The sequence below is a fragment of the Leptonychotes weddellii genome, chromosome 5 (genome assembly GCF_054177405.1).
Source record: "Leptonychotes weddellii isolate Sample4059 chromosome 5, ASM5417740v2, whole genome shotgun sequence".
Classification (NCBI taxonomy): Eukaryota; Metazoa; Chordata; class Mammalia; order Carnivora; family Phocidae; genus Leptonychotes; species Leptonychotes weddellii.
Window position 1 is genome coordinate 13022792 of NC_138373.1, and position 25506 is coordinate 13048297.

The 25506-nt window shown below is 42.9% G+C and overlaps 1 protein-coding gene across 2 annotated transcripts in view; it reads right to left on the reverse strand.

Moving 5' to 3' along the window:
- The window catches only part of CALN1 (calneuron 1), a 383725-nt gene that overhangs the window by 147576 nt on the left and 210643 nt on the right, over nucleotides 1-25506 (reverse strand). For both annotated transcript variants that reach the window (XM_081819640.1, XM_081819639.1), the window contains one exon: nucleotides 10224-10336. In XM_081819640.1, coding sequence (XP_081675766.1) covers nucleotides 10224-10336 — 113 coding nt within the window. The remainder of the gene's footprint in view (nucleotides 1-10223; nucleotides 10337-25506) is intronic.

The window sequence follows — 25506 nt, forward strand, 5'->3', positions numbered from 1 at the left end:
AGAACAATTAAAAGTTATCAAAGAAATGCCTCCAAAAAAGACCCCCAAAACCAAAACAAAAACTATACCACTAGATCCAGGCAGTTTTATGAACTAGCCCACTCAAATTTAAGGTCATAAATAAATCTATACAGTATAGAACTTATTGTAGATGACAAAAAATGATAGATACTTGACAAGTTAATTTTACCATGGCAGAACAATTATGTTTCAAAACCTAACAATGATACTTACAGTTCTGTATAAACCACAGGCTGCTTTTATTTATAAATATGGATGAAGAAATCAAAATTGGTGTCAAATCAAATTTTAAAATTGTATTGCAAATTCATATTACACTAAGAAAATGACCTACCATGACAACTAACGTTAATCTTAGGAATGTAAAAATTGTTTAATATTATGATATTATATCATATCAGTAAGTTAAACATGAATAATCATGTGATCTTATGAGCGATTCAAAGGACATTTGCTAAAAGCTATCATATATTCATATTAAATAAACTGTTGGTAAGTAAGATGTTAATTTCCTAATATCAACACCAAATCTCACCCTTCTCATTTGTAACTAATAAGCAGGTTTCAGTCAATATACGTGGAACTCAGATATATAGTGTCAAAGGGGAGGAAACCAAGTCGCAGCAATTTGTAGCCAAAGTTATACAGAACTGAAGAAAATGAACTGAAAGGCACGTGACCACTAAGGAGAGAATTCAGTAAGGAAGCCAGATAAAAGTCAAAATTCCCAAACCCAATACTGGCAGGAAGTGGTTAGAAACATACAATGACAGAATCAAAATCTTATTCAGAATGGTCAAAATAGAAAAATAGACAACCGGAGTCTGGCAGAGAGAGGGTCAGGAGCTCGGTGAGGGGGGCCCATGCACCATTGGGGAGGGTGGCTCTGATCCCTTCCTTCCACCTCCCCGGCTGAATCTGTGAACATCAGAAACTGTCTTGGGGCAACAAGATCACTGGAGCTGTGGCCAGAAGGTGTCCCTATCACACACTTGCGCGACCTCGCTTACATGAGAAATCTGAGTCAAACTCACAGCAGCAGAGCAGAATGCGGTTCCCAAGGGCCCGGAGCAGGGAAGTGGGTAGGTCATGGTCAAAGCCGTGTGAGATCAAGGAGGTCTGGATATCGACCATACAGTATAGTGCCCATAGCTAACAATATGGTGTACTTAAAATTTGCTAGGAGGGTAGATCTTATGTTATATGTTCTTATCACACACACAGAATAGCAACAGCAACAACAATAAGGAGTGGGGAGGAAATGTTGGAAGAGGATAGATTTGTTTATCTATCTTGATGGTGGTGACGGTTTCACGAAAGTATACTTACCTCCAAACTCTGAGTTCTGTATATTAAATAAGTACAGCTTTACATGTACATGTACATGTAATACAATCATAATTTGATAAAGTGTTTTATTTTAAAAAAAAAACTGTCTCCAGGACACAGCAGCACAGGGACCCCCATCCCCTACAGAAGCCTGCCTTTGGGTGCTGCTTGTTGCGGGTTTTTGAGGATCTGTCTGCCCGGCCCCAGGAGGTCTCCATCAGCTTTCACGCCTCCCTTGCTCCTTTCTCTGCTTCCTGTGCACGTCCGTGCAAAAGTCTACCCTTGATAGAACCAGCCTACCATCTTTCCTTTTCTCCTGTCCTCTGCATTTAGGTAAATGTGGATGAGAATTCTATGTTGTCCTGAGAGTCTATAGGGTTCAAATTACATATAGACCCTGTGGGTTAGACCTCTGAGGGTAAGTAGATCAAATAAAAGAAAAGAACTTTGCCTGAATCATGGGAAGATTTGGGGCGCCTGGGTGGCTCAGACGGTTAAGCATCTGCCTTCGGCTCAGGTCATGATCTCAGGGTCTTGGGATCAAACCACGTGTCGGGCTCCCTGCTCAGTGGGGAGCCTGCTTGCCCCTCTCCCCTCTGCTTGTGCTCTCTTTCTCATTATCTCTCTCTTAAAAAAATAAATAAAATCTTTAAAAAAAAATAGAACTTGGGAAGATTCAGGGCACCTGGTTGGCTCAGTCAATTGAGCATCTGACTCTTGATCTCAGCTCAGGTCTTGATCTCGGGGTCGTGAGTTCAGGCCGCACGCTGGGTTCCAAATTACAACTGAGAGGAGCTCTAACGCTACAGTTGTTGTGAGCACAGCATAACGTACAGAGATGTGGACTCACCATGTTGTACACCTGTTAAACCTGTTAAACAGGTTTGTTTTAACACCTGTTAAAAACAAACCAACCTTGGGAAGATTCTATTTGGATATAAGAATGAAGCTACTGGAATCAGCACTTTCCTGAGAATGTGACCGTGACCTTCTCCTCTTCCTGGCTTGAGGTCACTTGTCAGCCCACCCCAGCCACGGACTCAAGAACCAGTCATGAATTTATTTAGAAAGGGTTTTAACAATTATTTTCAATTTTTTTCCCTGATTATAAATTTGATTTAGACATTCTCCTAAAGTGTGAGTTTTCAGCATACTAACTGGATATAAGGTGACTGACGTGCTGGGGGGAGAGGGGGCCCTCAGCTAGCCTTGAGCTTCCAGTGCCTTCCACAGCAGAGGTCCACCCAGGAGATATGGGTGGGCGGCCGCCATTCAGAGGCCTCCATGAGTTTTTCCTTCTGGCCGTTGATGGCTACAGTTTTGATTATATGCTTTTTATACTCTCATACCAACTTTGTGCTTTGTTTACCACGACAATGGGCCTGTGTCTTAGAAACTCCACGTTTTTGTTTTTTACCACTGAAAACAGTTGTTTTATAATAGGATTTTGTTAACTTGAGGTTTTGTTAATTTCATTGACTAATAACAGAATAGATCAGTCTAATGTAGAAATTTCAGGAAATAGAAATGAGGATCAAGAAAAAATGACATTCACCTTTATTCCAACCCATAATAATTAACATTGTCAGAATTATTGCATTTTCTCCAGTGTTTGTCTATGAATATAAATGGATATATAACAGATGTAGAACAGCAATGTAATTAGACTGTGCATTCAATCTCTACCGACTGTAGAGTGAAAACATTATTTTAAACAATTATACAGTATTCCATCTTTGTAAGTGCCTTTTCTACATCTCTAATTTCATATGACAGAGTCTTAGAATTATCTTTAATTATAGGGTTTAACATTTGAAAAGTTGAAGCCAAGTATCACCAGAGAGTTTTTAGGACAGTTGTACAATTTACATTTCTACCAGTAGCGTATGAGTTTGTCCATTTTATCCCACTCTTGGCAGCACTGAGTATTATCCTAGTTTTATTCTTTTCCAATCTGATAGGTGAAAACCGTTATCCAATTACTATTTTAATTTACATTTCTTAGATTTCTAGTGAGGTTGAATTGTTTTGATATGTTTATTGAAAGTACTGACCAACTGACTGTTTTCCTTATTCCACGGTCTATTGTCATGTTAACAGGTTTTCATATTGCTTTAGCAATGCTCTTCACATATGCTTTATTCCATCAATTGCCATATTTTTCCTGTTCATTTTTGAAATATTCTTTCAATTTAATAGTTTAATACTAGTTTTTTTTAAGATTTTACTTGTTTATTTGAGAGAGAGAGAGAGAGAGAGTGTGTGTGTGTGTGTGTGTGTGTGTGTGTGTGTGTGTGAGTGGGGGAAGGGGCAGAGGGAAAAAGAATCTCAAGCAAACTCTGCGCTGGCCCCGATCTCACCCATGACCCTGTGATCATGACCTGAGCTGAAATCAAGAGCTGGACACTTAACCGACGGAGCCACCCAGGTGCCCCAGTTTAATACTTTTATGTATGATTCTTCCATTGCTTTAATGCTTAGAAAGGTATTTCCTACTTTGAAAACTAGTTACCTATTGACATGTGATTTTCCCACCTTTTAAAAACAGTTAAAACTTACAGACTAACAACCAATTACACCTATGAATATGGATAAATAAAAGAAAACCCCCACCTACCAAGGTCTGGCTCAGACCAGTAAGCGGGACCAGACGCCCTGCCAGGCTCCCGGAAATCTCAGTGGCTCGTGGGCTTTTAACCTGGAAGGAGCCTCAGAGTCACCTGAAGGGCTTACTGCAACCCAGGCTGCTGCCCCCCCCCTCCCCGAGGTTTCTGAGTCAGTGTTTCTGGGGTGGGGCACAGACATTTGCATTTCTAACAAGTTCCAGGTGATGCTGGTGCTGCCCTTTAAGGAACCACACTTCAAGACCCACAGCTTGGCTAATGTTTTCCAGACTCCATATTTCACAAGTAAAATCACTTTGGGGATTCAAGCACTTGCTGTCAATCTAACAGCCCTTGTGATGGGCACCGCTTCTGAAAGCTATTTAGGTTCTGTTCGATGATGAAGATCTGGGGAGCAGCAGTTTGGGATCCAAAACTCTGATAGAGTGGCACGTTGACAAAATATTGGGGGGGGGGAGAATGATCCTGTTGGTGCCAGATTTGATGTGAGGAGAGACAGCCTCCTGGAATGCAATTTATTCTTACAATTCAAACAGTAAAGATCCTGGTGTTTTCTAGGTCTTGACCCCATGTGACAAATGCCTCACAGGATTGACTATGATTCCTTCTGTTTTTTCATTTGCTTGTCCTGCAAGCTTTACCAACAGTCAACTTCATGGGCCAGGTAATCTTCAGTTTTACAGATGAAAAACTTGTAGATATTTAAGAGTCTTGACTAGCTAGGAGCTGCATTTCCTTTCCTTTAATTTTCTTTTTCTGATGATAGAATTAACGTATGCCCACTGTTGAGATTCCAGAAAATACAGAAAGATGGGATCACTTATCACCCTACCACACATGACAAATCACTGTTAATGTTTTGCTACATTTCTTTCCCCTACTTTGATGCCTAACAGATCTGGATCATAATGTAGCTCTGCGTAGTGTTCTTTTCATATGTCATGAGTGGGGAACATCAAGGGCTCTCAATTGCCCATGAGTCAAGAATTTTATGCACAGCTCCCTGCTCATCTCAGCCATGGCCCTGGGGCCAGCACGTAAATGTCCCAAGCAAAAGCCGGGGACCTGGGCTGGGAAGGACTAGTGTTTGGATCAGAGCACAGGTCAGTGATCAGGAGTCTGGGACCATAACAGAAATGGAAAGCCAGGGAAGGCATGAGACCAGAGCAAGGATCTGGGATGGAGGGACAGAGGCCAAGCCTGGAGAGATTCCTGGGAAACAGCTGCAGGTACTTTACTACATCTGCTGTGTATTCTCCCACCAGATGGGGAGGAGTGGACAGCTGGAAGGGAAGCCGAGCAGGCCTGTGGTTGGAGAAGTCAGTGTGGCAGCCCTTGATCTGGACTACACCTGGGGATAGGTGTCCCACGCACATTTATGTGAGGATAACTTACAGTGTCCTGGACATTGCACACAGCTGTGAGATAAGCGAGCTATGACAATGACTAGCTAGCATACGCATAGGCAAGCGAGGCTCAGGACATTCAGGCAATACTCTGGAGCCTGCTCAGAACCCAGGGAGCCCCATGAGTTTCCCGTTTCTTGACCTCCAACCTTGGATGCGTTCCCATACACCCAGCGGCATCCAGTGAACAGATCCCTTTGCTTAAATATTTATGTGTTTTACTTCTTAAGACAGAAAGTCTAAACTAGTGAAGTCTTGATGCATCGGGTTTGGTTGTGATACATAAAAAACTGATAGTGAAGGAGCCTTAGGTGTTCTGCCTGTACTTCCAGTAAGACAAACAAATCTCAGCTCTCCCAGCCAAGGCGGGACTCTTCTCTCTCTTTCTTCAGAGGGAGAAGAGTTTAACAGAAGCGTTGGCTGGACCCCGGGGCTGGGAGAGCTGTTCGATAGGCCAGGATCCTTGCCACTATCCTCGCCCTTGCATGCTGTCTGCAAACTCCCTGCAGAACAGCTCTGCACAGTGCTGGAGGTCAAGGAGAAGAAAAGGTAAAGGGTTGCTCTAGAGACTCAGGTAAGCCTGTGATGCAGGAGCAGGGCTCTGTCCCCTGCCACCAGGGGGCATCTCCTGTATTAAGGACTCTCCTTCTTGGGTACAAGAGGAGTCAGGGTGTGTAGCATGAGTGAATGGCAGAACAACAATAACTTGGAGGACCCCACTTCCCTGCAGTTGCGATCCATCCAAAACACTGAGCATTCAAACCATCCCGTCCCAAGTCCCAGCCCCTTTCAGCCCTTCCCTGCCCTCCATTCCACTGTTAACACACACCAAGTCCTAAGGCTGACTTCAAACACCATTTCACATTTCCTCCCCAAGTATATCCCTGCAGTAATGGCAAACACACAGAAACTTGATGAACGAAGGGTAAGAATACAATAAAAATTTCCAGCAGTTATTATTTGCTACATAAGAGAGAGGCTCTGCACTGGCTGCCAAGAAATCTGAGAGCCTCATACCCAGAGGGCTGCGTACCCAGAGACCCTGGGGTATGGCCCTCAGACCATCCTCCTTGGGGAGGAGGCTACGTTAGTAGCCAATTATATCCCACCTTCACTGATAACCAATTTCCTGCACAGAACCAGGGGCTCATAGCTTTTGGGAGGAGTACCAACTGATAAGAAGCTGTTGTTGCAGAATCCCAGTTGATTTTATTTTCCTCTTGGCACTGTGGACTAGAATGCCAGTGAGGAGGGAGCACGGGAAAATGGACTTAATTAGCAAGATGAGCCTAGTGCCTGCTAGGATCACTTCTCAGAACACAGAGAACAGCCGTGGTCACAGTTTTCCTCTGACGTAGGAAGAAACCAAAGGCTGGGGAAAACCAAAGGCTGTGGTGGCAATGTAAGACCAGAGGCTGAAGCCAATTATAGAGTCTTTACCCTTTGCGGTAGCCAGTCTCCAAGATGGCCCCTGATGACTGCTGCCTCCGGGTATTCTCCAGGAGGTGTTCCTCTCCCTCACTGAAAAGGGATGGGCCGTGTACCCAAGAGGATATTCCAGAAATGACGGAGTTTGACTTCCAAGAGGAGGCCACAAACAACACCACAGCTTCTGCCTTGTGCTCTCTTGCATCATTTGTTTTGAGGGAAGCCAGCTGCCATGTCATGAAGATACTCAGGCAGCACTATGGAGGGGTCCGTGTGGCAAGGACCAGAGGCCTCCTGCCAACAGTGCACGTCACTTTGTCAGCCACATGGGGGAGGCACCTTGAAGCACTTCCTCCAGCCCCAGTCGAGCCTTCAAATGATCACAGCCCCAGCCAGCATCTTGACTGGCACCTCATGACACTGAGCCAGAACCACTTGGCTAGCTGCTTTCAGATATTGTACATATTTATTGTTGTTTTATATCACAACCTATGGTGTAATATATTTTGCAGCAAATAGATCACTCATGTGCCCTGCCAAGTATACCATCCTATCTGTCTCTACAAGAAACTGACTTTATCCCCAGTGGGAAACCTTGCCAGAGTGTCTTAAGTAAACAATCTTCTCCTTGCTAGAGTATCCGTACCTCCTGATATCCATATCCCCTGCCTGGGTATTCAGAGGCAGAAAGCCGCCATTCTGCTGCTCTTCTTCTATATCATCTTCAAGCACTGTAGCAAAGTAAACACACACACATACACATGCATATACAAACATTCACACACACACAGAGCTTCCTCTTAAACCTGAAAAATCACTCAAGCACTGGGAAGATGCATTTTTTTTTTCCAGGAAGGACCGGATGCTCTGGATGTTTTAAGTACCATTTGTGCATGCTGTCTCTGAATAGACAGATGGAGGGGGGTAGTGTGGGAGGGTACAGCTGACTACTGAGAATTGATAGATGTCTCTGTTCTCCTTTGCTAGTCATAAAATTCTGAGCTGTGTGAGGACCAGCAGGAGAAGAAAGCCACTGCCAAAGCATCCAAGCATTCATTTAAATATTTCAGAATGGAATTTTCCCCCTTTATTCACTTTTCCCCCTCCTGTTTGTCTCCCCAGGTGAGGAAGAGGGTCTTTAATAAAGCAAAAACAGAGAATCTGTGAGCATAATAGCACGTCTAAACTATGCTAGAGGCAGTCAAGATAGAGAGAGAAATATTTCCTTGTGTAGGTGTTCAACGCTGAAGAACGTGGAAGATATCAGGTGTAGATTAAATACCTGGAGCTCCTTGTCCTCCAGGGTGGGGGTCAGGAAGAATGCTCTGAGCCTAGAAGGCATGTAGCATTCTTCCAGGCTACAGGGGGCCATGAAGGCAGAGGCAAAGGGTAGAGAGAGCACTCAGAGTGGGGAATAAAACACAGCAGAGAAAAAAGAAATCAGGCAGGGAAGGAATTCTGGAATGTTCATCCAGAGTGGATCTGTATGGGCTGAAACATGACCTGGTGAGAAACAGTGTCTCCCCATCTTCTTAACTATGTGTTCATTTTTTTATTTCTGCTAAGGGCCTCTACCTGTCTGTCCTTCCAAGTGCTGAGTCACACCTGAAGGGTTACATGAGCAGTGAAATATTCTTGTCTCATGACAAGTAGAACCACGGAGGTCCTTCTCTGGGAAGAGTCGGGGCTGATCATAACCACAATTTGGGGAGGCAGTTTGGGGACACATTCTTGTGTCTCACTCTCACCTGCCCCTGGATGCCCTCCAGAACCAGGTCCTGCTTCTCTGCTCATCTTCATTTATGCAACTTCTCTTGATGAGCTTATCCTCACCTATGATTTCACCCACCAGCTCTGATTGATAATAAATCTGGATTTCCAGCCCTGGCCTCTCATCCCTGATCTGCCCCTGCGTGCACCTGGGCAAGGACTTGCCTCCCTCTCTTAGTTGTCTGACCTTCACCTTACACTCAACATGCCCAACTTAGAATTCAACTCCACACAAAGACTTCTTTTCTCCATGACCTTATCCCTGTCATTCAGGGACCTTGGGATCACCTCGGTCTTCTCTTTGCTCAAGTCCTAAAACCATTCTGCCAGCGAGGCTTGAGGTCTTTCCCTTCAAACTATACCTTCATCAATCAATGACTACCCTGTGCTCACTGCCTCCACTCTATTCAAACCCATCATGACAAGCCTGGAACACCCTTTTCATTCCTTTGTCACTTCCTGCCATATTTCAAAGTTGGAAGCAAGTGCCCCATTTCCCCAAGCCTTATCTGACCCCTCAAGATCACATTTGTCTCCTTTCTGGAACTGCTATTCGTTCTATTCAAAAAATAGTTATTGAGGATCTATTGTGTACAACGTGCGAGGTACTGAGGACGCTAACAAATAATTAGTCTAGTAACCATCACACCATGAATCCCTTCTGTGTTTTTTCTCTCTTAAGAGTGTTTCTCCAACCAATTTCTTAAATAGCCAGGACTACGTCTTCAATGTCTTTTGTGAAACCCACAGTGACAGACTATAGGGCACGTAACGTGTTCTTACCGAGTGCTTGTTGGTTATATGCAAGATGGGCAGCAGAATAAGACTAGAGATACATGTCAACTGCAATGTTTACCTAGACTGGAGAATTATCTTTGGTTAAGAAAAAAAAAAAACACATCAAGAAATTAAAGAAACCTCACTGTTTTGGAGTGGTGTTTTACATGTATAACCAACAATTCAATTTAACTTGGCAAATGATTTCATTCAGATTTTAAATATAGTGGTTAATAACCCATTTCCCAAATTCCGTAATCATGAACTGATAGGCACATATTAAGACTAAAGAACTAATATAAAAATGATTCATAGCACCTTAATAATTTGAACATAGATATTTGAAATGTCCTAAGAGATTTTACAAGACAGAAATAGGAGCAAATTGAGAAGCACTGAACACAAATTCTTAGATAAAACCATTCTGTCCTATTAAGGACAAGGATATTGATAGGATCTAAACACATGAGGCAACCCGGCCATCCTCTCAGCAAAAGGATGTCTTGGAACCAGGGATAGAATGGGGCTCAGGCAATACCAATGGTGTACTTTCTAACTGTTCCCAAGAAAGAAACTTTTGTGAATCAGAAGTGGAGGAATATCATTTCTCCCAAATGTAAAAGTTTCTGGTACAAGGAAAAAATAGGGAGATAGTTCGCTCATCCAAACCTCAAATGGTATAGTTTTGATACTTCGTTCAGAAGATCTAGTATGGACCTCTACTTAGACATCCGGTTCAAGGAACGTATGTCACTCTAGCCCAGAAGAGATCTTCACATGCTGAACAGAAGCTCAATTCAGAGTCAAAAGTTAGTCCCAGGCACACATCTACTGTCAAATTTAATCTTTTAAACAATTTTGTACTCACCTGCCAGAATATGCTATCTATTGTGTTTCCAAGAAAACCATCGCGACCTTCTGAAGACACCAGTTTGGGGCCAAGAATTGTCATGAATTCATCAAAGTCCACTTGGCCGTCCCCTGGAAGGAGAAAATATAAATGTGAGTTGAAATGTTGTTGATAGAAAAAAAAAAAGGGGGGCGCCTGGGTGGCTCAGTCGTTAAGCGTCTGCCTTCGGCTCAGGTCATGATCCCAGGGTCCTGGGATCGAGCCCCGCATCGGGCTCCCTGCTCTGCGGGAGACTTGCTTCTCCCTCTCCCCCTCCCCCTGCTTGTGTTCCCTCTCTCGCTGTATCTCTCTCTGTCAAATAAATAAATAAAATCTCAAAAAAAAAAAAAAAGGAAGAAATGTTGAAATTGACCTACTGCGCCCAATGAAATAAACATCACCACGCTTTTCTTCTTGCCGTGACCTCAATCAATGAAGAGCTGGTAGCATCACTGAAAACTGTGCAACATTCTTAAAATACCAAGGGAAACACAAGAAACTGGCAATATTAATCCATCCAATACCATATATTCCTAATTGTTTGCCAGGATTTCCATATCTAAATGCCAAACCAGCACCCCCCACTTAAATGGCCACCCTCACACCTGCTGTACCTTCTGGACCTCAAATTGCCTAGCTGCACACATGAAGGAAATTGCAGCTTCATCCCCATCTCTTCCTTCATCCTGTCACCCACACATATATCGAGACATCAAGTCTTTTACCTCTTCCATGTCTGTGCCTGCTCTATCTTCCTTGTCAATCCAATCACTAGTCCCTTTCCGAAGGCTGTGGTGGGAAAATGTTTGCAAGAATTAATGTACCTAGTTATAATTACAACATTACTAGCGGAGTGGCTCTCTGCTCGCACACTCTCACCTCCACACTGTCTCCCATACAGTAGCTCACCGCCCCCCACAAAGCATAACTGATGATGCTTTATAAACGTCAGTGACATCTTTGACCAAAAATAAGGAAACCACTCCAGGATGGCATTCAAGTCCTACTATCCCTTTCGCTGTCTTTTGCTCCCCACCTCTGCACAAAATGCCATGCTTTTTCTGAACTTCATAACTCGGTACATGCTGTTCCCTCCATCCAGGATGCCTTCCCTGACTTGTCTGCCTGACGAACATCATCTCGTTCTCTGAGATGGAACTTAAATATCATGTTCTCTTTTTGTTTTACTTTCTGACCCTCATCTCACTAGACAGAATTGTTTCCCCATCTACCTTCATATGCATCTGTCATAGAACTTATCAGCCTGTATCTCAGTCACTGATCTGCATGCCTATTTCCCGCCTGCATTGTGAGCTCTGCAAGGTCAGGGACCCAGTCTGAAACTTCTTTGTATATTCTACACAATGGCAGGCACTCAGTATGTACTTACAGAATGAATGAATGATATCTCTTGCTTGTTTTTTCTTTGCTCAGCTCCACATCTTTCATGCTAGATCTGACCCTCACCAAAAGGTGAACTTGAGCCAACTCAGATAAAAACAGACCTTCCAGGTACTGTCCAAGCCTCAGTGACTCATCAGCGTGGCATTCTGCACCCTTAGAACTGCTCAAGAGGGCGTCTCCACCAAGAGCTCACCACATGTTAGCCCAGTTGGTGCAGACGGCCCAGGTGTCTACACACAAGGTTGCCAAAGTCACACACATCAACCCACTCCCAGAGTGCAACTGCCTTCAAAGAGCCCTCATTCAAAACCTATTTCGAAAAGCTGAGCAGATGTCATCATCAAGATGCCAATAATTCAGAAAAACAAGTCCAGAAACACACTGCAGTGTAGATTTAAAAAAAAAAAAAACCCAAGGGGGGAGGGAGGAGTGACAAGTCAGTGAGAAAGGAAAGATTTAGCACCAAATGGGTGGGGCAATCACTGGGTTACTGGAAGACACTGGTTTACCCCTCCCCATTCAACAGGATAGAGGATCGAAAATTTCACCCTCAAAATAAATAAATTAATTAAATTCTACCTTCAGAATATTAATTAATCAATTAAATTCCATCCTCACTGGTCATCATGAGAAGGTTAATCAAGCAACAGCGAGGTACCATCTTGCCTCTCAAATTAGCAAATACTTCTAGAAAGAATATTGCTCAATGTTGGTAGAGATACAGAGAAGGGGTAGGCTCTCTTACGCCTTCCTGGTACACTCACCCCGGATTCTGGACTGACAGTATTTAAGATGCTATACCATGCTGATACCTTTTGCCCTAATAACTTCACTTTTTTCAGAAAAATACAAGGCAAGGAAACTATCTTAAATGCAGACTAATACATTTGCCCCAAAAGAGTCATCCAGTATTCGTGAAAGTGGGAAACTGGAAGCTGTAGGAAAAGGAAAAAGGCCCAGGCTTCCTGGCATTCACACTGAGCTAGTTCCCTGTGGCTCCTAGTCTCCTATAGATGTACGCTTGTTAAACACCTGCGCTGACCCTCGGCTCACCCCGAATCACCCCCGCTCATCTGGTGCTAGATGCCCAAAACATCTCAGACTAGAATATGCATTCTCTATAGAAACAGTAACACCCTCAATGAGGTGAAAATGGATTCCTGGGAGACAAACAATTTTAGATATTACAATGGTTTGTGGCTCTCCTTGGGCCACAGAACATAAACAGATGTACAGTATATCTGTGTTATGAAAATTTCATAGGGTAAGGCAACTAGGGAAACCAATGTCTTAAAAAGTTCCTGGTGGTGGGGTGGCTCTGAAAAAGGAGAAGGAGTTGGAGGAGGAGGAGGAGGAAGAGGAAGAGGAGGAGGAGGGAGGTCCAGAAACAGTGGACAAGAAGATGCCCTAAGTACTATGGATCCCCTTCTCCAGCCCTCCCTCTGTAATGTTGTTCTATAAGCAGTGGGCATCATCCCAAATGTCTGTCACCCATGACAACATCTAACAGTTCACAAAGGCTAGGAAGCTCAAGGGCATGGATCACTTTCTACGAAGCCCTAATGAGACCTTAACTAAAATCTATCCACCAAGCTGGGTCACTCAAGCTCCTGGCCGCAGTGTAGTGAGTACTGCTTTCTCTCACTTGGGAATCTAAGAGGGGGTGGTCCATGGGATGTAGCAGAACCCCTGATTCTCAGAGCCGGGAGAACAGGGCTGTCTTTGAAGCGTCCACCTTCCGGGTAGCAGGAAAGAGACCACCCACCTCTCTGAACCCCCACCCACCCACCCACCCAGGGAGCTGGGAGCGAATCGGTGTAGAACTGATGTATTTCAAGGGTCCAAACTGAGCTGCTGTCAAAGTCATCAGGGAGTGTTCACAGATGGTGCCCTTGGCTGAGAACACCAAACCCAAAGCTGACAAGCAGAAATGATGGCCCCCGTGAGGCGAGCAGCCCGTTCACTGCTCAAATCCTTGGCCAGAGAGAAAGTTCTGGGCAGGAGGTGCTCAGGGCCCTATGGGCAGTGCCAACTGCAGTCAGTCCAAGAGTACAGGAGAGGTCCAGGTCGTGTGAGAATTCGCTTCTTATGATTTCATAGAGGACATTTGGAGCCTCAGATTTTTTGTGAGCAAAATATGATCCCCCTCCCTTTTTTTTTTTTTTTTTTTTTTGCTGTTATGGAGCAAAGGGACATAGATTCCTGCAGGCCCACAACTGCAGAAATAGTCCAGGTGGGCCCCCCCCGCCACTTCTCTTGGGATTTTCTCAGCTTTGGCTCCTGAATATATGTGTACATAGAACATTTTCTGCAGGTCCCCTGTAAATGAAGACTCATCCTAATTCATAGCTCAACCTCAGTCCAACCGGTAGTAAAAGGTTCTATTCAGATTTAGACTAGAAAACAGATCTCTTCAGGAGATCCTCATTTGACAGAAAAACAGAACTGGGAACACCCCATAAGCTATCTATGCTGCTCCCAGAAGTATGGCCCCCAAGTCCCCACCCCCTCACTCCATCCATCCCAGGAGAAATGAGACAAATAGAATCTCAGAGGGAGGTTTTTCATCAAGTCCCTTATATGAAAACCATTCCCAGGCAGAAGCTAATGTCTAAAAAGGTCTAAACAGTCTAATGATGATCAAAATATCTACCTTTGGACACGCACAATGTGGTGTGCATTGCTTACAGAAACATCCATACACTAGTTCACTGAAGCCTTCCAGCAGCCCATTTTACAGATGGGGAAACTGAGGCACAGAGAGGTTCTGTAGCTTGCAGAAACTCACACAGGGAGCCGAGCTGGGATTCCACCCTGGGAGTGGATTGCTGTGTGTGCACTTGAACAAACTGTGGGCAGACACCCGGGCCTTCTCTGGGGAAACAGGGTCATAGCTGGGCTCTGTCTGGAACACTCTTTCCCCTGACCGCAGCATTGCCTGGCCTGGAGTGCTACGGCTGCCTGGGATGTAGTGGCAAAGTGAAATCTAAATTGCTCCCTCTGGTCTAGCTGTTGGGTCTCAGGTCAACCATTAGAGGTCTTTCTTAATCATTAAAAAGAGTCACAATAAGTAATCAGAAGGATTATATTTAACACGTGCTGTATACCAGATTCTGAGCTCAGGGCTTTGCATTTATCATCTTGTCTGATTCTAAGCCAGCACTATGAACAGATTCTCCTCTTCCACACTTTACCTGTGAGAACACATAGGCGGGAAGGGGTTAAAAGTAACTAACTAGATTGTGGCCACACAGCTAATATGTGCCAGCCAAGAGACTCAGCTTGGGACCTCTGATACTAGCCTCCACGTTGTCCCAGCTCCCCTGTGCATAAGAGATTCCGGCATAAATCCCAGCATAGGCTCGTATCTGTCTACAAACTCTGAGAGTACAATATGTCTTCCTATCTGGCCACTTAGGAAGGAATTTAGCGGGAAATTGGGTGAGATGGCCTTCAGGGGCTTTAATACAAATGACCATCGCCTAAAAGCCATTTCTTCCCCAAATTGCCATTCTGCCTGCAGTTGGGGTCTTGGTGATCCTCCTCGGATGGTCAATTCCCAGAGGACCCAGGCCTCTCACATACAGCCCTCCAGGCATCCAAAACCCCTTCCACTAAAAAGAACTGCTCTAATAAACAAGGCCTGTCCAGGCCGGCACGGTGACATCAGACTGCCTTCTGGATTCTCATGCCCTCAGGGACAAAGGTGGGCAGCTTCCCAGACCCGCTGTGTTTCACAGAATGTAGCAGACTCTGAATGCAAAACTCCATTTGGTTAAGTTGTTTTACGAATCTCGAGCAAGCAAGCCGGTGCAGCATGGGAGGGTGGCATTCACTCCTACCCGGCCTCATCCTCCCTCCTCAAGCTTCCAAATATCATGATCCACCTAGCAAGAAGTGCAGGAAGCTAACCTGCTAAGGACTGTGTCTTGTTGCTTCCCATGGAAGTCAAACGAATGCACTTGAGCTAGGGTAGAAAGCTGTGGGAGGGCCAGGAGTACACAACATGCATTAGGACCAACCAGCTGAAACACACACAATGAGGTGAAATAATAATAAAAATAATAAATAAAGACCCCTGGCTTTCTGGTGGTCTCTCTCTCCACTGGGATGCTATCAGCCCTCACTGGTCCTCAAAGCAACCCCAGACCAACTGCTCCTTAGCCTCTGTGTTAGGCATTCTTGCCAGTGCAGCCCAGCTGTCTCTGCTTGGCTACCCTAATCAGGCAGCAGCTCCAGCTCCAGCCCAGGCCTTGTAGGTGTTTCGTATGTGGCCCAAACACCAGCCCCTATATTCTTTAAACTCAAGCAAACACGGGTCAATCTCTATAAATGGCTCTCTGGAAACATCTTTTGCTCAAACTGAATGAGAAACACCTCTGCCCCACTCCAGGAAGGTTAGTGAAAGCTCGGAGCCCACCACCAACTCTCTCTAGTGAAATTCTTTTGCCTAATACTTCAAACTCAACCTCTTATAAAGTGTTAGGGACTGAACGGTATCCCCTCCAAAACTTGTATGTTGTAGCCCTAACGCCCAATAGGACTGTATTTGGAGATAGGGCCTTTAAGGAGGTAACTAAGGTTAAATGAGGTCATAAAGGTGGGCCCTGACCCAATGGGACCGGTATCCTTACAAGAAGAGGAAGAGGTACCAGAACAGACTGCACAGGGGAAAGGCCATGTGAAGACACAGCAGGAAGGCAGCCAGCTGTCTACAAGACAAGCACAGGGTTCCCACCAGAAACCCATCCTGCCAAGCACCTTGATCTCGATCACCCTAGAACTAAGAGAAATAAGCTTCTGTTCTTTAAGCCCCCTGGTCTGTGGTGTTTTGTCCCAGCAGCCTGAGCTAACACATAAAGAACAGTGGGCTCTTGGGAAACTCGGCACTTACAGTATCGTTCCTGTGTTTGGGGCTTAAAATGGAAACATAAGAGCACCTTTTTGATGTCTTACCCTCTACATAAGAGGAAGGAGGAGAAGGGAACTGGAAAGGAAGTGTCTGAGAGCAGAACCAAGAGAGAGGGGGACCTGGAAATCAAGGGAGACGTTCAATAGGGGGCAGGTAGTTCGTCTCCAGTGATGTGAAATGCCACAGAGGGTCATAGTAGGGTGACTGCTGAGAAAGGGACATTGTATGGCTCATTACTGGACCTGGGGTGGTGGTGGCAAAACCTGACAACAGCATTTGAATTTTTACATAGAAGGGGCTCAGAAGCAGCAACCTGCTTGGAAGGGGGGATATATACTGGAGATCTCAAGACCCACCCCCAAGTTCAATGGCTTGCTAAGAGGACTCCAAGGACAGCATACGGTTTTACTCTTGACTATGATTTATTACTGCAAAAGAATATAAAGCACAATCATCAGGAAGGAAAGATGCATGGGGTGAGGTCTGGAGGAAAGCAGGAACAAGCTTCCAGAATCCTCTCCCAGTGAAGTCAACAGGACATGCTCATTAACTCCCCTAGCATTTAGTAGTGGCAACATGTATGAAATCCTATCTACTGGGAAAGTTCCTTGGAGTCCCAGTGTTCAAGGATTTTACCAGGGGGCTGATCATGTAGGCACTCTATGCCTGCATGTATGAACATTCAAGACTCCCAGAAGGAAAGCAGGTGTTCAGCATAAACTACACTGTATATATAAACAGTTTGGGCACAGTGAGCCACTCTTGATCTATTCTAGGTATGATGGAATCCCTCCCCAGATCAAATTTCCCGGAGACGACCCAAGGGTTAACCTTGCAAGCAGGCCTTTCTAAGGATAGCCTGCTATGTTAGCCCTTTTCTGCACTCATAAGTTCTTGGGTCATTGAGCCAAAGCCACAGAAATTTATCGAAATCAACTTTTCCACCTTGAGTAGGAAAAGCTGCTGGCTTCTCATGATTCAGAGGTCCTAACGTAGATATTGCATCTGCTGGTGACACAGGTAGGACCTTCCTAGATCTGAGATGCTTAACTGTGCTGCACCATGGCTTGGCCATTATTTTGACAGGACTAGCACTGTCTCTTCATTCCCTGCTTCTATTCATGGAATTTTATATCTATCAAGCTCTCCTTGTTCCTTTTTTTTTTAAGATAGATAGATAGATAGATAGATAGATAGATAGATAGATAGATTGATTTGTTTGTTTGTCTGTTTATGAGAGAGAAAGAGAGAGCCTGAGCAGGGGAAAGGAGCAGAGGTACAGAAGCAGACTCCCCACTGAGCAGGGAGCCCAATGTGGGGCTGGATCCCAGGACCCCAAGATCATGACCTGAGCCAAAAGCAGATGCTTAACTGATTGAGCCACCCAAGCACACCTCCTAGTTCCTGAACCATCCCATCCTCACCCCATTGGTAAAAGCAGAACTGAGGCCCAGACAACCCAGAGCAGTGTGCCTGCCTCCAGCAACTCAGCATCTGGAAAGCCAGTTTCCCATAGGACCTGAACCCCAAGCACAGGGTTTTTACATATATTAGATAATATAGGGAAATGAAAATAGAAAAAGATGCTTTCATTTACACTTTACATTAGAATGGGAAATATCAATTGACCACAGCAGAATAAGAAAGTCAAGGGTGTGAACTTAGAGGACATCACCACTGTCCTCCTGGAAATCTGTGTTCAGGTGGCAAGAGAGACAAGGAATCACAAGTGTGTGTCTGCTATGGAAAAGGAAGTTCTGCAGAAGTAAAAAGAAGAGAAATTTGATATGATCTAGGACAGTGGTCTCCATGGTGAGAGCAAAGCAAAGGATGTTCAAGAACATCTGTGGGGCCAGAAAAAATATCACATGCTCCATCCATATCTATGTGTATTCTTTCTAACTTCTGGTTTTTTGGGGGGCTGTGTTATAAAGCCTAAAATATATTAGTGGAGTAGTGCCTCCATACAGTATGATAAACAAACAAGAAAGGGCAGGGTGCACACACTGGAAAGGGCAGAAAAGAGAGGTCATTGTGTACTGGGAAAGCCAAAACCTGCACATTATAAACTTTCTACTTAATGCACTTCTACTTAGTACACTCCTCTGTGTGTTACTCAAAAGTAGCATATTAGTGTATTCATTTTATGTAGACAAACAGAAATGCTATTTGGAAAATGTATTATGTGTGTGGAGGGGAGCAATTGCAGAGACAACTGTATGAATAATCTCTAGCCCTAACTTACTCTAAATAAAGACAGAGGGAAATAAGAGAGAAATGAAATGATGAAAGAGAAAATAATAGAGATGAAAAACAGAAATTGGAGACTTGAATTTCACAAGAAAGGAAATCAGGAGAATACTCAAAAGAATCGTAACAAGACATTTTCCTGAGCTGAGAGAGATAAAACTATCTGATATTCCATCAGTTAAGAGTAGATCAAGTGTTGAAACTTAATAATAGTTGGCATTAATTGTGACCAACTACAGACCAGGTACATTGCTAAGGGATCTGACGTAAGGGGCCTCATTTATTTCTCTCAACAACACTGAAAGGTAAAAATAGGTGTCCCCATTCACGAAGGCATGAAGGAGGTCCAGATAATGCCACCCATACAAGATTGTTCCATTGACTGTAACAAAACCCAGGCTCGAACCCCGGTTGATTTGACTCCACACATTTGCTCTTTGCATTAGGCCATGTTGGCTTCCAAAATGGTAATTTAATCAATACAATTGCAATAACTAAGTCATCAGCTGTATACTGAACGCTGCAGCAAACAAACACTACACCTCTCAAAATATTCATGGAACATTTTAAATACAGGATTATATGAAAGATTACAGAGAGAACATCAACTCTCTACAGCTGATATTAGGAGGCCACATTTTCCTACTCAAACTCAAAGAAACAAGGACTTAATCATATTTAATATTTAAACAGAAATCCCTAAACCTCTCTGCGTTGAAAAACTCTCCTGATCAATAAAGAATACAAATTCAAAGAGAAAAGAATACAAATTCAAGATAAATTTTAAAGAAAATGACAAGAACATCACATATCTCAAATATGTAGGTATTAATCAAAGCTTTCCTCAGAGGTAAATTCAAAGCATTAAAAATAATTCCATTATTTTAAAAGATTGCAGAAAAATAGGAAAGAAAACATTCAAACAAAAATTTAGAAAAGAAGTTAGACATAAAGATAATGGACTAAGATATAGTAAAATTGGAGTGAGGGCAGAATTAATTAATTGGAAAATACACATATACATACATATGGTAACCAGTGTATAAAAAAGAAAGGAGCAAATTCCTTGGGGAAAACTATAAAACACATAAATTACTGGCATATCAAATCTAGAAAAATTCAAATAAAATTACAACTGAGAAAAGATATGTAGCAACAAATACAGAAGAAATAAAAATTACGAAATACTTTGTATAAAGCTAATACATTTTTAAAAGAAACTTTTTTGTGAAACTAGTGCTTTTGTTGTTTTTATTTGAATTCCAGTTAGTTAACATACAGTGTAATATTAGCTTCAGATGTACAATGTAGTGATTCAACATTCCATACATCACCCGGTGCTCATCATGACAAGTGCACTCCTTAAGCCCCATTACCTATTTCACCCATCCCTCCACCCACCTCCCCCCTGATAACCATCAGTTTGTGCTCTATACTTAAGAGTCTGTTTCCTGGTTTCTCTCTCTCTCTTTTCCCCTTTGCTCATTTGTTTTGTTTCTTAAATTCCATATGAGTGAAATTATATGGTATTTGTCTTTCTCTGACTGACTTCTTTTGCTTAGCATAATAATCTCTAGCTCCATCCATGTCATTGCAAATGGCAAGATTTCATTCTTTTTTATGGCTGAGTAATATTCCAGTGTGTGTGTGTGTGTGTGTATTTATGTGTGTGTGTAAATATATAGCTCCCACATCTTCCTTATCTATTTATTAGTTGATGGACATTTGGGCTGTTTCCATAGTTTGGCTATTGTAGATAATGCTGCTATGAATGTTGCAGAGCATGTACCCCCCTTTGAATTAGTATTTGTGTTCTTTGGGTAAGTATCTAGCACTGCAATTGCTGGATCACAAGGAAGTTCTATTTTTTTAATTTTTGAGGAACCTCTAAACTGTTTTCCAGAGTGGCTGCACCAGTTTGCATTCCCACTAACAGTGCAAGAGGGTTCTCCTTTCTCTGCATCCTCGCCAACACCTGTTGTTCCCTGTGTTGTTGACTTCAGCCATTCTGACAGGTGTGACGTGATATCTCACTGTAGTTTTGATTTGCATTTCCCTGAGCATCAATGATGTTGAGCATCTTTTCACGTGTCTGTTGGCCACCTGTATGCCTTCTTTAGAAAAATGTCTATTCATGTTTTCTGCCCATTTTTTAATCGGATTATTCATTTTTGGGGGGTGTTGAGTTGTATAAGTTCTTTGTATATTTTGTATACCAACCCCTTATCAGATAGGTCATTTGCAAATATCTTCTCCCATTCTGTAGGTTGCCTTTTACTTTTGTTGACTGTTTCCTTCACTGTGCAGAAGCCTTTTATTTTGATGTAGTCCCAATAGTTTATTTTTGCTTCTGTTTCCCTTCCCTCAGGAGGTTATCTAGAAAGAAGTTTCTAAGGCTGATGCCAAAGAAGTTACTACCTGTGTTCTCTTCTAGGATTTTGATGGTTTCCCGTCTCACATTTAGGTCTTTATCCATTTTGAATTTATTTTTATGTATGGTTTAAGAAAGTGGTCCAGTTTCATACTTCTGCACGTTGCTGTCCAGTTTTCCCAACAGCATTTTTAAAAAGATTTTATTTATTTGAGAGAGAGAAGCAGGGGGTAGGGAGAGGGAAAGAATCTCCAGCAGACTCCAAGCTGAGCACAGAGTCTGATGAGGGGCTCGATCTCACAACCCTGAGATCATGACCTGACCCAAAACCAAGAGTTGGAGGCTTAAGCAACTGAGCCATCTAGGCGACGCCCCACCCCCGCCCCGAACACCATTTTTTGAAAAGACTCTTTTTCCCATTGGATATTCTTTCCTGCTTTGTGGAAGATTAATTGCCCATATAGTTGTGGGTTTATTTCTGGGTTTTCTATTCTGTTCTATTGATCTATGTGTCTATTTTTGAGCCAGTACCATCCTGATTTTACTGTTTTGATCACTACAGTTTTATAATATAACGTGGGAGTCTTGAATTGTGAGGCCTCCAGCTTTGCTTTGCTTTTTCAGGGTTGCTTTGGCTATTCGGGGTCTTTTGTGGTTCCATGCAAATTTTAGGATTGTGTGTTCTAGCTCTGTGAAAAATGCTGTTGGTGTTTTGATAGGGATGGCATTAAATGTGTAGATTGCTTTGGGTAGCATAGACATTGTAACAATATTTGTTCTTCCACTCCATCAGCATGGGATGTCTTTCCATTTCTTGTGTCCTCTTCAATTTCTTTCATCAGTGCTTTATAGTTTTCAGAGTACAGGTCTTTCATCTCTTTGGTTAGGTTTATTCCTAGGTATCTTATTGTTTTTGGTGCAATTGTAAATGGAAATGATTCTTTAATTTCTCTTTCTGCTGCTTCATTATTGGTGTATAGAAACGCAATAGATTTCAGGTGCCTGGGTGGCTCAGTCGATTAAGTGTCTGATTTCGGATCAGGTCATGATCTCAGTGTCCTGGGATGGAGCCCCAAGTCAGGCTCCTCACTCAGTGGGGAGTCTGCTTGTGTCCCTCTCCCTTTGCCCCTCGTTCATGGGCATCTTCTCTCTCTCTCTTAAAAAAATAAAAAAATCTTAAAAAAAAAAAAAAGAAATGCAACAGATTTCTGTACATTGATTTCAAATCCTACAACTTTACTGAATTCATTTATCAATTCTAGCAGTTTTTTGGCGGAGTCTTTCAGGTGTGAAGCTAGTGCTTTTATAAAAAAGGGGTAATTTCTCAGTACTGATTTAAGTAAAGATTGAAAAGAAATGGACTGAGATTTAAAGAATTATAAAGTAATCCTAATGAAATACCTGAAAAGCTTCTCAAATAGGAATAACTGCATTCGTTTTTTCATGTTGTTGAGAAATAATATTCCTCATGTCATATAAACTGTTCCAGGATAAAGCAGAAGAGGAAAAGTCAATGTAACTCTGATACCAAAATACACAAAAGGAAAACAACTGACAAACTTCCCTTATGGATACATATAAAAATCCTGAAGCCAGAACTAGAAAATCTAATTTAAAATATACCAAAAGCACAGCTTACCATAGCCAGGTATAGATTATTCCAGGACTTGAGTACAATTTAATATTAGGGAAATCAATTAATATGACAAATCAAATCAATAGATATAACTTTTAAAAGTGCTGATCTCTATGGATCTGAGTAAAATACAATATTCATTTAGGACTTTTTAAGCTGGGCAAAGAATAATTCTTCCTTAAAAAAGTAAAAGTGACCTATCTTAAGACAACAGCAGACAACCTCACACATGGAAAGAATTCCCATTCAGATAAGCAAGGGCCTGGGATGCTCTCTATCATTTTTATTCTAATTGTTCCCAATATGCTGGCCAACAATACGACATGCAATAGAAGTAAAAAATACGACCATGGGAATGGAGAAAACAAGATGATCACCACTCGGAGGGCAGTGTGATTGTCTAGAAAAAACACACAACTGTTATTCTGGGGAGTGTAGTAACAGCAGCGAAGAATAGACAAACACTTAGAAAATCAATAGTTTTCTTGTTGGCAGCAATCACCATTTAGGTCTTTTAACAGAACAGAAGAGCCAAGGGACTTCTGGAGAAGACAGCTTCAGTCACTGTCCCCCCAACCTCCTGGCAAGTCCCCTCTCCTGTACGCACAGACGTGGGCAGGTGGGGGCGCCCAGAGGGAAGGTAGAAGGCAGGTGGAAGGAGGGTTGAGAGGGTCTGCCTGCTTCACCTGTGAAACCTCTGGGGAAAGGGCCACACCTGTTCATGGCACAGGTTGGTGGGTGGTTCCTGACCCCACTGACTCCCAAACACTTGGGGAAAATCTACTCTGTGGGCTGGGATCTCCCTGCTCTCCAGTGGGGGAGCTCCCCCCAGAGAGGGGCTTCCACTGGAACCTCAGTGGAAGACAGGCACCTGTTCTCTGCTCAGCCACAAGATGGAAATCGAGGGGGCCCCCCTCTACCTGTGCGTTTCCCACTGCCCAAGAGGACATTCGTGGAGAAGGAGGGCAGAAACCTATAGGCAGACCAAGAAATTGCAGCTCATTTCAGGGAGGTGTGGTGACAAGAGGGAGGGGACCCAACAGCGTCTGGGGCCCTTGGCTCCCCCTGAACTGCCATGGGAGGAGGAAGAATTTAACAGGAGAAAGAAAACAGAAAGGAAGGAAATCTGAGCTCTCAAAGAGTGAAATCAGAAGACACAAGGGCTCTCAGGGACTAAAAAGCTGAATTTCCACAGACACAGATGCACAGACACACTGGATTGTGGGTGGTAAGTGTGGAGCGCTGAGGAGCAGCCTGGGGCTGGAGGCACTTCACCTGAGGAGGACGGGGAATCCAAAGAAAGAACAGAACAGATGAGCGCCTGGGATTACATGAAGGACCTCGCTTAACCGTCAAGGCGCACTTACAAGATGGGTCATATTATTTCACGACTTCAATCAGCAAGCAGAAAGCAAGAGAGGTGATGATGCCCTGTGTGCATTGGCCAGCCCTGAGCGGGCCAGGGTCTGAAGGCCGGCTGTCTGATTTTAATCACAAAGCCAGCCATGGTTAACCAGCGGTAATGAAGCAAATAATAGAGCAAATGACCGTTATCCAAAGAGGAAAATCTCTCTAATCACACAGAAAGGACAAAATGACCAGGAATAAACTTGGAAGTGATATTTAGGACTCATATGAAGAAACCTATACAACTTTAGAGAGATATTTAAAAAGCTTTTCCGGGTCAACTGGCAGGCTCAGTCGGAAGGGCTTTCGACTCTTGATCTTGGTGTTGTGGGTTCAAGCCCTACGTTGGGGGTAGAGGTAGCTTAAATAAATAAATATAAAAAACAAACAAACTTTTTTTAAAAAGCGTTTACAGAAAAGGGCATAAAATACTATCCTTCTTGATGGAAAGATGACTGTAATGATGTTAAGTCGTCCTAAATTAATTTAGATGTTTCATGCAATTTTAATAAAAATCCCTATGGAATTTTGGGGGGAAGTTTCCCAATGACTCATTAGGTCATCTGGAAGAATGAACAGACCAAGAAAAGCTTTAAAAATAATTAAGAACGGTAATGCCATATCTAATAATAAAATGTATTACCGAACTATAATAATGAAAAAAAGTACTGATGTAAGAACGGACAGGAGATAAAACAGGACTGTCCAGAATTAAGTTCTGGTACATACAAATAATAAATAGAAACAACTGAGTAGAAAAAAGGTTTCCTCATCAAATGGTGTTGGAAAGAGAAGCATTTGGAAAGAAAAACCAATTTTGCTCCTCATTTCATATTTTACTGTAAAACACAAAAGACATACATTAGAGTACTTAGGTAAATAGGAAAAAACTTTTCTAAGCCGAAAATCAATAAAAGAAAAGCAGAGAAGTAAAGATCCATAGAGTTGCTAACATATCCTGTATGTTAAAGACGTCAGAGACTAAATTAAATATTTAGCAATAAACTAGGGAAACTGTACGCAATGAAGATGGGAACGGGGTAATACTCTTCAAATACAAAGGAACTCATTAAGGCATAAATGCTAAAGGATGTGAACAGATAATTCACAAAGGAAAAATACAAATGTTAAACATGTGGAATATGGTTGACTTCAATAGTATGAAAATAAATGCAAATTAAAGCAATAATGAGATAGCATTTCCCACATCCCCAGGATGCAAAGATTGTATTTTTAAGTGAGAAGACTGAGTGCACAGTTTGCTGGGACTTCACGTTCACAT